The following is a 12838-nucleotide window of genomic DNA, read 5'->3' as shown; positions in this document are numbered from 1 at the left end:
TCACAGTTATTACATGCAAACAGCATAAAGTCCAGACCAGTTGACTGATAGATAGATAGATAGATAGATAGATAGATAGATAGATAATACTTGGTGCTTTAAAAGGGTCAATATATCTGAGATGATTTTAGGCCCTTTTTCACAGTGATATAAAGGGAGATCAGGGTCTCATCTGCACCCTGTCTCATAACACAAGAGCAAGAGGTAATTCAAAGAAATTGAAAAGTGAAAAAACATAAAAGGAAATACTTTTTCAGACTATACACAGTTAGCCTGTGGAACTCATTGCCACAAGATATAACAGAGATCAAGGACTTAGCAGGATTCATATGGATGACAAGAGTTATAGAGAATAGTGCAAAATAAAAAAAATAAAAAAGTTTGGAAACAGATATAAACCTGTATGCTGCAGGGCTTAAACTCAGTTCTAGCTATGGGGAGTTAGAAGGAAACTTTCCCTGCAGTTAGGTTATCTTGTAAGTGTCTGGGCAGGGTTTCTTGCACCTTCCTCAGAAGCATCTGTCACTGGCCAGTGTTGTTGACAAGATATTGAACTGGATAGACCACTAGACTGATACAATGTGGTAATACCTAAATTCCTTGTTCACCATGTATCACCCATTCTGAATTATCCTCCAGTCAAAGCTGCCAATTGTCTTATGTGGTCTGCTCTCAAACATGTCTAGTGGTTGTATCTCAATAGCCATAACTGGCAAATTATTTGAATGGCTAATGGATCTCACAGTAAGAAAATGTGCCTATTCTCTCCTTTGAAACATTCTCATTCTAATTGTTTGACTCTTACTCCTAATTATATCATCCCAAACATTATAAACAATTCTTTGACATCTTTGATGGCATCCATACACAGATATAGCCCCACTATTTTCAATATCTATCCATAGTTTAATCAGTCACCATTTCTGCACCTCTAGAAGGATTAAACTGTTTCCTTGTTCTCCCTGTATCTGTCTGTACGCACCTATTGCCTCACGTTCTAGGGATTCTCTTCCAGAGATTGTCTTTTTGTTCTGTGTCTGTACAGCGGGGTCTTGCCCATTACTGAGGCTACTAGACACTATGGTAATACAAATAATAAATAGCAATTTTTCAGCCTTTGGAACCAGAATGCAATATGAACAGAACTACTGATTATCCATATAGCTACAAGACAATCTGTATGCTTTCACTATCATATATAAGACGAAAAGCAAATGACTATTTGCCCTAGCAGCAGAAACAGCTCACTCCAGGCATCTCAAACTTAAAAGTCCTTCTTGGAGCATGTTGGGCTTTTCATACTTCTTTTTGCTGAGAGAAGAGTGATTGTCCTTGAGAGGTAAATTACCTCTCTCTGCAGAGTATCCTTATTCACGGTCACTTTGGTTTTCTATAAAATACATTCTGAAAACAATCATAAAAAGATTTATATATTTTCTGATTCAGGAGCTGGAAGCATATGTTGTTAACCTAGCTATCTATTCTGTTACTTTATTTCATGTCTGATTCTATAATGTCATTCTTTAACTAATGCAGATGTGTTCTGGGGGAAAATAACTTACTGAAATGTTCCAATCACTGAATATAAGATAGCAATATGACTAATGTTATTGGGCCCTAGATTCCTTTGCGATTCTCAGTATACATAACAAAATGCTGATATTTGTTGACAGTGAAAGCAAGTTATTTAGAAGTCATAGCTTTGGCGTCTACAGCACTGAAGTAATTTAGGCAGTAGCAACAGGCTTCCACGATGACCATACGTTGTCTGCGCTTATCTCATCAGACTTAAAGTTTGCCTTTCTTCATAACTATAGCTTGAATACACAGCACGGCTGGACTTTCTGTGGCGTGTCCAAGCAAAAGAAGAAATCAACGAAATGAAGGAATTAAGGGAACACAATGAAAATATGCTACGAAATATTCTGCCAAGTCATGTTGCTCGTCACTTCCTGGAGAAGGATCGAGATAATGAAGTATGTATCAGTTTGTTTCTGATACATTTTTCCTAAGAGGCAAAAGAAAATGGGGTCTTGTAGGATGCTGCTAGAATGTTAAAGCTGTTGCCTCTATCTGACATTATTTATTACATGCAAAAAATGATTTAACATTGCACAGTTAAGCCCTCGAAAGATAGGAAACGCCAGAATTAACTAATGCCTGTGCAATCTTAATACACTTCCCTCATGCATATGTCTAATTAATCTTGTTCAGCATCACACAGGAAGTTTGTGGCAGAGCCATGAACAGAACCCAGCTCTCCTGGTTCCCAGTCCAATCTCTTAAATCCAAAAGAACATCCTTTTGCTTCTTATAGCCCTTTGCCTTATTTGCTATCCATCCTGTGCACTGAATGAAACAGGGTCTTTTTAGAACAAATAGAGATCATGTAATTAAAAAATGTACCACTATGGGCGTTGGCAAAATTAATAAGCATATGTTAAGCATAAGAATGAATATAGAGGTACAATGGACAGACCCCTGAGATAGAGGAAACAGGCAATAACAGCGGCTGGTAGTGGAGGCTTTGGAGGTCCTTGATGGAGATCTCAGAGGGGTTTTCTCAAGGGATAAAGGAAATCTGAGAAAAAAGAAAAGGAAGAAAGTGTGTCTGAAAGTAGAGTCACCAGGAATAAGTCAAATGCTTATGATAACATTAGTAGGGACCAAGCTGAGTGTGTTCCAAAGTACGATTGAAATCAGCCTTGGAATCTGGAGCTGTGATCTTTGAACTGTGCTTCAGGAACCCAGGGTTCACGAATAATTCTAGAATAAGATGCCAACACTAAGCTATTTGCTGTACAAATACATGGGAATCCCGCTTGTCTGACAGTACTTTTTTAAAAATAGATAGCCAAAATAGGTCTTACAGGACAAGACACCATTTTTTTTAAAGGTTATGCATTAAGTATCAGCTAGGAAAAGATGGCATCATCTTCAGAGATTACATGTCCAGGAACTTAAGAGTTTAGCCTCCTGGGGAATTTCCTACTCTGCAAGAATTAAATTGCTAAGAAAAAATAATGTTATTCTGCACAACTGAAGGTGAGTGTGTGCATATGACAGAAAAGGAGCGAGAGCAAGATCAAAGCAGTTTTTTTAGTGTGAAATAAACTCCAGTTCTGGCCCCTGCCATCTTCTGTCATGAATATACTATAGCTGCTGGGAGAGTACATACTCCATCCTACTGAACGGTTGAGATATAATGTACATTCACACACACTCATATTCAATGATAAAATAATTTTCAAAAAGAGAATTGAAAGCAGATGCCCAGTAGGTCAATGCTGATGCATTCAATACACTTGCAGTTGTATTTTCAGCTGCCACCTCTGCTTTTTGCAAGGCAATTTCCTGGAGTGATTATACCTGGGGAGGATTCATGAATGAGCCGGCTGGCATTAACATCTGGCAGATTACTGTACAATCAATCCTGTAATTCATGCCTGGCTATTAGCTTAATTCCCCTGCTCTCAAAAAATGACTCCCCAAATGTGTACTGTAAGCACTTTCTCATGGATTTATTATTTCTGTCTTGATGCTTCCTACCAAAAATAGAAAAACTGAGCAACTGAAAGCTCAACTGATTGGATTTGTGTACAGAATTTGGGAGATAGTATATATGTGTATGTATATACACACACTCATTCATTCACAAATTGTCTTTTCTCCCATAATTAGGGCCCCCAGGCTCCACACGGTGCACTGCATCTGTGAAAGGGGGCATTTGGCCTCTGTGGTATGGTTCCCCTGTCCCTGCAGAAGCACCTCCATCATGGGTGGAGGAGGGCCAGGATAGGAAGTCAGCTGTATTCCAAAGAACCTGAAGTGTTTTACAGACATTAACGAATTAAGACTCCGAGCACCCCTGGGTTCTTCTTGTCATTCCCATTTTTATCATTGGGTAAACTGTTGCACAGAGAGAAGAGATAGGCCAACAACTACAGATTGAGTCAGTAGATGAGTCAAGAACAGAAATCAAGAATCTTGATTCCTGTCCACAATTCTTACCACTAGAGAGCACCATTATTGCCAACCCCAAGCGTTCAAAATTTTTGAGACTGGCTTAAAAATCATGAGATTTTAACAATAATAAATGTAAGATTCTTTGTATTTGCTTTCCGATGTTTGAGCCTTCCAACTTTTCTCCACCACCATGGGGGCTAAAATCATTTTTCTTTTAAATGAAAGCTGACATTCTTACATAATCACATGACTCAAGCTGATAGGGCTTCAAGAAAAGCACCAAATATTGCATGGAGACTCATGCTAAAATGGCAAGTGTTGGCAACATTCTTGGATCCTCCTCCCAGAGAACTCAGTCAGTCAATAGTACCTAAAAATGCCATGTCCTGAGCTGCTTATTGATTCCATCATAAAACAAATATTAAGTTCTTAAATGAATTTCCACAGCCCTACGTCACCTGTGAGATAAATTTTCACTCCAACTTGTTGTTCTTCCCTATTGTTCCTTTAGGAGTTGTACTCTCAGTCCTATGATGCTGTTGGAGTGATGTTTGCTTCCATCCCTGGATTTGCAGATTTTTATTCTCAAACTGAAATGAATAACCAAGGAGTGGAATGTCTGCGTTTACTGAATGAAATCATCGCAGACTTTGATGAGGTAATTCCAGCAAGTAGAGAAGGGGACTTGATGGACTTTAAATAATGAACATCCAGATCAGCAGGTCTGACATTTGATTCATCATTTCTACTCAGTCTCTACAATATTTGTGCCTGGTCTTTACTGCAATTGTTCTTCAAATTGTATCTTTTCTTCTACTGAAAGTGCCAAATACTGATATTAATTACACTGGTAAGGTGAAGTTAAGACTGGAAATCAGTTGAGTGACTTGGATTTACAGTTGTGTGATTGCAATCAGAATTTGTCCCAAAACATCTAGATAATGTAGACACGGGGTAATCAATTTATTTTGTCAAGTTCCGTATTTATTGGTCAAGATATAGTTAAAGCCCAGACTACAGAGAAAATAATAAAAAAATGATAATAATAAGTAAATTAAAAGATTTCAGGATCTGTTCAAAAGGTATTGATGGTTAAAGAAGATGAAGTTATCTGCAATAGTTTTGGCAAAGGAGTGGTCCAGACATAGGAAGTATAAGCATTTGATGGATTTATGGAATCAAGGGATATGAAAGAAAAAATAGTGAACAGTGTCAAATCAAATGCCCAGATTCTTGAAAGAAGATGGTACATGAGAGATGGAGAGATGGTTGGTTTTGATTGAGGGTGCTGGCCTGATCAGATAGGGATGTTATAGGTTTAGATATATTAAGCTGAACTAAATGTCATGGTGATACTAACAATTTGTGAGGAAAGGATATAGGGTAAAGGGCTATATTTAGGTATTATCTCCACAGAAAGGACAACCAAGGTTGATTTCAGAATGGGCGCCAAGGGGTATAAGATAAACAAGAGGAGAGAAGTTGGCCTAGGACAAACTCCTAAGGTTTAATGGCAGAGAAGTAACCATCGCCAGTTGCAAGAGAGGAGCAGTTGGATAGCAGAGTGAGAGCAGGAAGCAAGTTGTCCAAGGCTATTGCTAACTCTGCCAATCAATTAATAGGGATGTCAAGACAGATGATGTCAGATTCTGCACTGTTGTTAGGAAGGATTAGAAGAGAAAAGGAACAAGGTCTAGACCTGAGAAGATCTTTGAGCCCATGCAGAAGGACAGCATAAGAACTGTGAAGCAGCTGGTAGCCAGACTGGAAACTATCAAGGGTAGGGACTGTCAACCTGCGAGCTACAGACAAGTTTCAGGAGATTGTGACCACTCTGCCCTTCACATATTGCTAAATGGCAGCAATTCTAGATCCCAGCTAGATGGGAGAGAGGTCCTGGTTTCAGTGTGGAAAAGCTTGAGCCCCACTGATCCACAGCATGGCTTTTGGAAAAGCAAACTAGAGAGGTCAGAAAAAAAAATGTCCAGAATTTTGTAAGAAATAAAAGATTGGAGATCATATTGACCAAGGGTGGGGAAGGACATTTATAAGGAGGAATCTTGAGAAGGGGTAGGAATAATGTCAATCTTGAGACCACTAGGGAAGGTACCAAAGGACAGTGAATGGTTGTATGTTGCTGTGACACTGAACTGGGAATCAGGAGGAGATAAAGTAAGAGGGTATAGAATCAAGACTCACAAAGGATGATATCTCCAAGGGCACCAAAGGAAAAGGATGAGGGGGTGTGTGATAAGAACACGAACTGATTACAGAAGACACATTATCTAGGTTCTTATATGGCCCCCCGCATCACAGCATCTAAATACCTCAACTTTTAAATGAATTTATCCTCATGCTCCCTTGTGCCAAAAGCGTTGTTATCCAAATTTTACAGGTGGGGAACTGAGGCACAAAGAGGTAAAACCAGGACCATAGCCTTCCTCCCTCAGGGTAGTGTGAGAGGGAGAGTGGTGATGTGCACACCTTGGATTTTGACTCACGGGTGTTCGCTGAATAAGAGATCCTGGATAAAGAGATGGATGAGGAAAGCAGGTTATTAGAGATGACAGGATCGAGGATGTGTCTACAGAACTGGAGGGGGCACAGAAATTGCTGGTGTGAGGTAGAGGTGGTAATGGAGGAATGAAGAGGCACATTCTGATGTCCCTGTGTAATATAAAGACATTTCAAATAATGGTTTTGTTTTTCTTTATGGATCTGATTAAAAACTTGACGCCTCAAAGATAATGCAAAGTTTATGCTATGAATCCCATCATGCATGTGAGAAGAATCACATTCTTGTTCACTAAAGACATCTTTTTCACCAAGAATATTAATGTTATCTCACCTTCAAGTCCCTAACATCTACTGCCTAATTAATAAAGAGCCTAATGAGGGACTATGTTAAGTCTCAGACATCTTTCGGTGTATAATAGATAGGTTTTGGTATGGATATTAGATGAAATAATGTGATCCCTTGCTGGCTACTAACCTAATTCTAGTGTGGAGATGCAGTTTCCTTACTCCAGCTAGACTCTGGTTTGCAGCTCAGCCATTTGAAAGGAAGCAAATAAGAGAGAATAACTGAAAATAGTTAATGGTCATACACAGGGAAAAAGGAAAGGCTGTGAAGCATGAACAAAATGTACTGTGAAGAGACGGAGAAGTCATTAAACTGTCTGTTTTCAGCTGTGCAGCATCCGCTAGCTGAAAGTCTGCTGGTAACATTTTCTTGCAAATATTGACTTATTGACCTACCCTTGCATTGACTCAAATATTGACCCATCCCTGCATGATGCTTCCTTGCCACTTATTTCACACTACTCCTTATTGCAGACCTGGGAGCAATGTCTGGATGCACAGTTTGAGAGCAGCACTGGTAGTGTTGGGAAAATGCTGCTTTTCAGCATTACATATAGAAAGAGGGTAAAAAACAATTGCTTTGCTCAGCAGCTGTTAAGAGCCAGAAAGGTGAAAACGGTGACTTCTTAGGCAACGTTTCTGCACCCTGCATGTATTCGGAGTCAGAGCTGCTGACTGCAGTGACCAACAAACATTGTGACTGCTCATTCCTGTTTGCCCTTGTCAGCACCAGCACAGCTGAGAGGGAGTGAGGTGGATTGTTTACTGTTAAAGATTCTGCAACTGGAATGTAGTTGTCACTGGTGAAGGCATGTGAGCAAGAACAAATCCAGTTTGTCTTTCAGAGTCTTGGTTGAGTTTGCAAATCTGGCAGGTAGAGTGGAGCAAATTAATTATGGAGTCACTGATATGATGTCTTCTAAATGTCCTTCCACACCATCCTCTTTGGTATGCATTCTGTGGCAGAGGAAGCATGAAGGAAGGGAAGTTAGAGCAATAATGGTGAAAATCCTGTTCTGGATTCACCCAATTGCTGCATGTACATTTTTAAGTCATGTGTTGTGGCTGTGATGTAAGTCACCTCTGTCACCACCATAGCAGTCTACAAGTAAGGAGGAGTGCACTCTTCTGGGTGTAGACAATCTGTCTATGCTCAAAAATGGAGATGAGTATTGATTGCTTTATAACTTGATGTACAGGACTGCTAGGGTCTGTAGCTGTTCTTTTGTCTCCATGGTAGTAGATCTATGTTGAGGAGAGAAGAACAAACACAAAACTTCCTTGGCTGAATTTCATCCATTTTCTATACTTCCTGAGCTTCTGGGAAGCTGTTCGCTACAACTTCAGAGAGTCACAATCCCTGCCCTTTCCCCCTTTGTCCTGGGGAGAAGTAACCTACATTCAGAGTATGAATTCAAGACTGCCCTCTCCTTACCTCTCTCCTCCAATTCCCCACTCTCCTGCAAAAGAGTGGGACAGCGTGGCCTCATGAAATCCTGCTTTCTTTGTGTGTGTAGAAGAGAGTGTCCACAGAGGATTCACGGGGTGTAGTGGGGGATGTCTGACTGCCTCTTATATCCTTGTTCAGCCACATAAGGCCAGGCCACGGTTTGGCCGCAAATTTATGTTTTTGGAACTTAATGTATCTGGCTCTGCACTCGCTTTCCCCAAAGCTCCAAAAGTCTGTTGACCTTCAGAACCTGCTGTAAGGCCCTGTCTAGTTATCCAGACTTCCCCCTGATGGGGCGAGCTGGGAGGTGTTGACTTCTGGACTGGCATGGGGTGTCTTTCAGTGTGACAACCTGTCATTTGAAAATGCAATTATATGTGATTTTCTATTTGGTACATATGCTCAGAGGCACTGACAGGCGCATTTACTATGTGGACACTGTGCTGCCTTTTTATAGCACCACTTTTCAGAATCCAAGATGACTATTATTATAATTATTCAATGTATCCCAGAAGCTACAACCAGGGCCAATCTCTCATTGTTTCATATGTTGCACACATAGACACTGTCCCTGCCCTGAAAATTGCAGATCTAAGGCAGGTTTTTTTCTGATATCTCTTTTATTTATCTAATCTGTTCAATCTAAGGTGCTTTCCACCTTGGTATGTTGGTGCTGATATTACTTGTTTTGGTATTTTAATAAGGGCTTTCTACTTTGTAGACCATTTTTCCTTTCTCTTTACCCTGCAATGATTTATGCGGTGTTTATGATATCAGTCTTTTGACACAGTAGTTATTACGCTGTCACAAATATAAATTATGATTTAACTGCAGAATCACATTTGCAAACTTCACTGATTAAATTCTACTTGCATAATATGCCCAGGTGCATGCAATTGGGTAATATTGCATGTATACACTTGAGGATCAATCTTTCATTCTTTGCACAACCACTGACATCCCATTGTACTTGAATGTGTGAAGAATGTGGGATCAGGCCTTTAATTGTTTTTTGGGTTCAAGGTAGATGTTAGTGTTAGAAAATGTGCCCTAAATTGCCTGGGCAAATTAGTGAACACATTAGGGGGTGAGGGAAAACAGAACTGGGTCTATTTTAATATTTTCCCAAAATATTAAAATCCATCTTTAGAAGGCACCACAGAGCAAAAAATGAAAATGAAAGCATTGCTTTAAACATGGAAGTAGCTGATAAATAGGATAAAACTGAAATATAAGGTATTTAAAATAACAAAAGACGATCTGAGATATTCTCTGTAAATGATTTAAGAGCCAATGGCTTCTTTTTCCTGAAAAGGGCACGGTTCAGATATTTGTCATGCTTTTTTAAATTACTGTGTTGCTCATTGCTGTTTACAAAAACCCTCTAGAAGCTGAAAATGAAATCTGTTTCTTTACCAAAATTGTTTTCCCCCAACACCTGTGCACGCTGATCTGTTGCCATCAGATTGCTCATAAAGTCTGTGTTACAAACAATGATTTCATTCTTTAAGAGAGCATTGAAGCTCCTGGCTTTTTGGCAGGGAAAAGCACATAAATGGCTCTGCAAGCCGATAGAAGAAAATAAAAGTAGGTCAGGTGTTGGCCTTCCCGTGGTTAGAAGGGCATATGGATTTACACTCCCTGCATAGGGTGCAGTGCACCATTCCATTACAGACAGGTGGTATGATTTATGTAAATGAGATATGACATTTCCAAGACCCCAGATTCTTAACTGGCATATAATGTGGTTAGTCTGATGGGAGTGCATTTGTGATAAACCTGTGAATGCATCTTTCTTTGAACAAAGTAATCCCTTTAGCTTTTAATCAATGGGAACCTCAGACACATGAATTGGAGGAACTTTGCATAATGGTGTATAATATGAGGATGTTAATTTTTTGCCTAATAACAGAAGAAATTTCCCCTTGGGTTTAAGGAGATTTTATAACATTTTTGGGTGCCACGTTGTTTTCTCTCCCCCCCCCCCCCCCCCCGTTTGCTTATGCTGAATTTGTGCATGTGTATGTGTGTGCGTATGATGGAACTGCATCAATTGCCTGAATTTAAATGAGACTTGAGTGTGTGTGTGTTTTGTACTATCCATAATATGATGTGCCAGTTAGCTCTGCAGAGCACAGCAGGGTTTAGCTGAATATATTTTGTGAGTACCTCGCCTGGAAACATTCAAAGCTTTAAGCTCAAGTTCGAGTGAACTGTATGCCATTGTCAATTATACAAGATGCTCTACCAAATTAGATCTTCCTTACAATACGCTATGAGAATAATTATTAGTTTAGGTCTTTGTACTTGTACAATTTAACACTACAGCATTTTGCATCAGGTACTGTAGAAGTAACAGCATTTTATCTCATTTGCACTAGTTACTAGGTGAAGAAAGATTTCAAGATATTGAAAAAATTAAAACCATTGGCAGCACATACATGGCAGTATCAGGATTATCACCTGAAAAACAGGTAAGGGCCCAGTTCACTCTTTCTAAAACAAGCAGCGCTGTGAGTGTGTTGCTCTTCATCCATTCCTGAAAAGTAAAGGATAGTGGTCTCATTTGTAGATGCTCACAGGATGGTATTTACTAGAAGAAAACAGATATTTGGAACTTCTTGCAGACAACAAAAAATCACAATTGTTCTCAAAGAATTCTCTCTCCTTCCCTTTTCTTCTTTCAGGCTCCATGCTGTTTCTCCCCGCATTTCCCTGAATCCTGTTCTCCGTACCTTTCCTCCTAAACCAAGTTGTGCCTCTCTCTTTGCTCATCCCCTCTCTCAGCTTTAACTTTATCCCCTGAAATCCCACCTCCTGCTTATTCCCATTATTACCCATCAAATTCCTGATATCAAGCAAAGCATCTATCTAAATTTCACAGCAAGGCATCTCTGTACTAAAATGAGCAAGCAGTGCACCCTAAATGGAATGTTTTACCTCTCCATTAACACTGAACAACTTCACTGAGATCTAATAGGGCGTGATGAGACCGTTCTTACGAATTATGATTTCACATACTTATCTCTGGGGAGATAATTGTTCCACAGCAAATGCAAAACACATGTAATGTGTTTTGTTTTAATTCACTCTTAGCAATGTGAAGACAAATGGGGACATTTGTGCGCTCTGGCTGACTTCTCTATAGCTTTGAACGAAAGTATACAGGAGATCAACAAGCATTCGTTCAACAACTTTGAACTCCGCATCGGTAAGTACAGTGCAAGTATTTGAAATAAAATGGGTTGTTTTTTGCAACTGCACACACTTTATACATAAGAACATAAAAATGGCCATGCTGCATCAGACCAGTGGTCCATCTAGCTCAGTATTCTTTCTTCTGACAGTGGAAAGTGCCTGATGCTTAAGAGGGAACAATTATTGGATGGCACTCAGAGGTTTAGAGGTACCAATGGCATGGGGTTGCATCCTGACCATCTTGTGTAATAGCCATTGATAGACCTATCCTTCATGAGCTCATCTAATTCTCTTTTGAACCCAGTTATATTTTTTGGCCTTCACAATATCCCCGGCAATGAGTTCCACAGATTGTCTGTGTGTTGGGTGAAGAAGTGCTTCCTTATGCTTGTTTTAAACCTGCTGTCTGTTACTATTAATAAATTATTATTACCTGTAAAGACTTTGTATAATGATCATGTGATTGTACAGAAGTTCAATGGCACCAGCTATTTTGTCTTCCGTGGTCACATTGAATTCAAGGTCATGAGCAGGGCCCCTACTATTTAACCTAAAAGAGAATCTTCTGCTTCTCTTTTTATGATATTTACGATCTCTTGTGCAAGCTATTAATGGGTGACAACATCCTGCACACTCTTGAATGAATTTGACAGAGACATCATGATGTAATGGTCTGCGCGTTAGACTGGGAGCCAGGAACACCTAACAGATCCTGGATTTGATACTGACTCACTTTGTGTCTTTTTTCATTTCATCTCCCTGTCTCAGCTGCTTCTTCTGTAAAACGGAAATGAGATTTTATTCTTAGTACTGTAAATTGTTTTTTGGCTTTGCTCAAAAATCTAATGCCAGTTCTTACCAGACCTACGGGACCAGCAGTGGTTTTGAATTGCTGCCATGGGGAACTTGACGTCCTGAATTAAACCCTTAGGATGGGATACAGAAGTGACAGGCTATATTGGATATAGCAGTAACTTGCCTGTACCTGACAGTCAGTATGGGAGACTTTATTACTGGACAAGACCAAAACACACTCAGCAGAAATGTGATCCTTTAGAGGTGGCCTTTCCACATCAAGGTGGAGTTATACTGATCAGGCAATGTGGGAAGGATTGCATTGCCATTATCCAGGCTATCCCTAATCTGTGAGAAAGCAAAGAACAGCTTTCTCCAGAGCTGTGTATCTATCACCTTTCACCGGTACTAAATTTACTTTTAAAATAGGCATGTAGACCCATTGAAGCAGTATTACCCCTTGTCTTGAATTTACTAGGAATGCTTGCAGAACAATTTTAGCTTTCCCAGAATAATGTTAAGATGATAAGAAACTGTGACATTTTTAAGCAATTGCATCATGATGTT

The 12838-nt window shown here is 39.6% G+C and overlaps 1 protein-coding gene across 1 annotated transcript in view; it reads left to right on the top strand.

The window, feature by feature from the left end:
• Positions 1-12838, top strand: part of ADCY8 (adenylate cyclase 8) — a 160992-nt gene that overhangs the window by 147172 nt on the left and 982 nt on the right. Inside the window, exons 14-17 of the mRNA XM_067530337.1 lie at positions 1818-1976; positions 4478-4624; positions 10660-10752; positions 11375-11489. Coding sequence (XP_067386438.1) covers positions 1818-1976; positions 4478-4624; positions 10660-10752; positions 11375-11489 — 514 coding nt within the window. The remainder of the gene's footprint in view (positions 1-1817; positions 1977-4477; positions 4625-10659; positions 10753-11374; positions 11490-12838) is intronic.

This window comes from Emydura macquarii, unplaced genomic scaffold (genome assembly GCF_026122565.2).
Source record: "Emydura macquarii macquarii isolate MOO-44397 ecotype Brisbane River unplaced genomic scaffold, CSIRO-AGI_Emac_v2 contig_369, whole genome shotgun sequence".
NCBI classification, from domain to species: Eukaryota; Metazoa; Chordata; order Testudines; family Chelidae; genus Emydura; species Emydura macquarii.
Note: the sequence above shows the minus strand (reverse complement) of the source record. Positions and strands in the feature narration are given on the sequence as shown.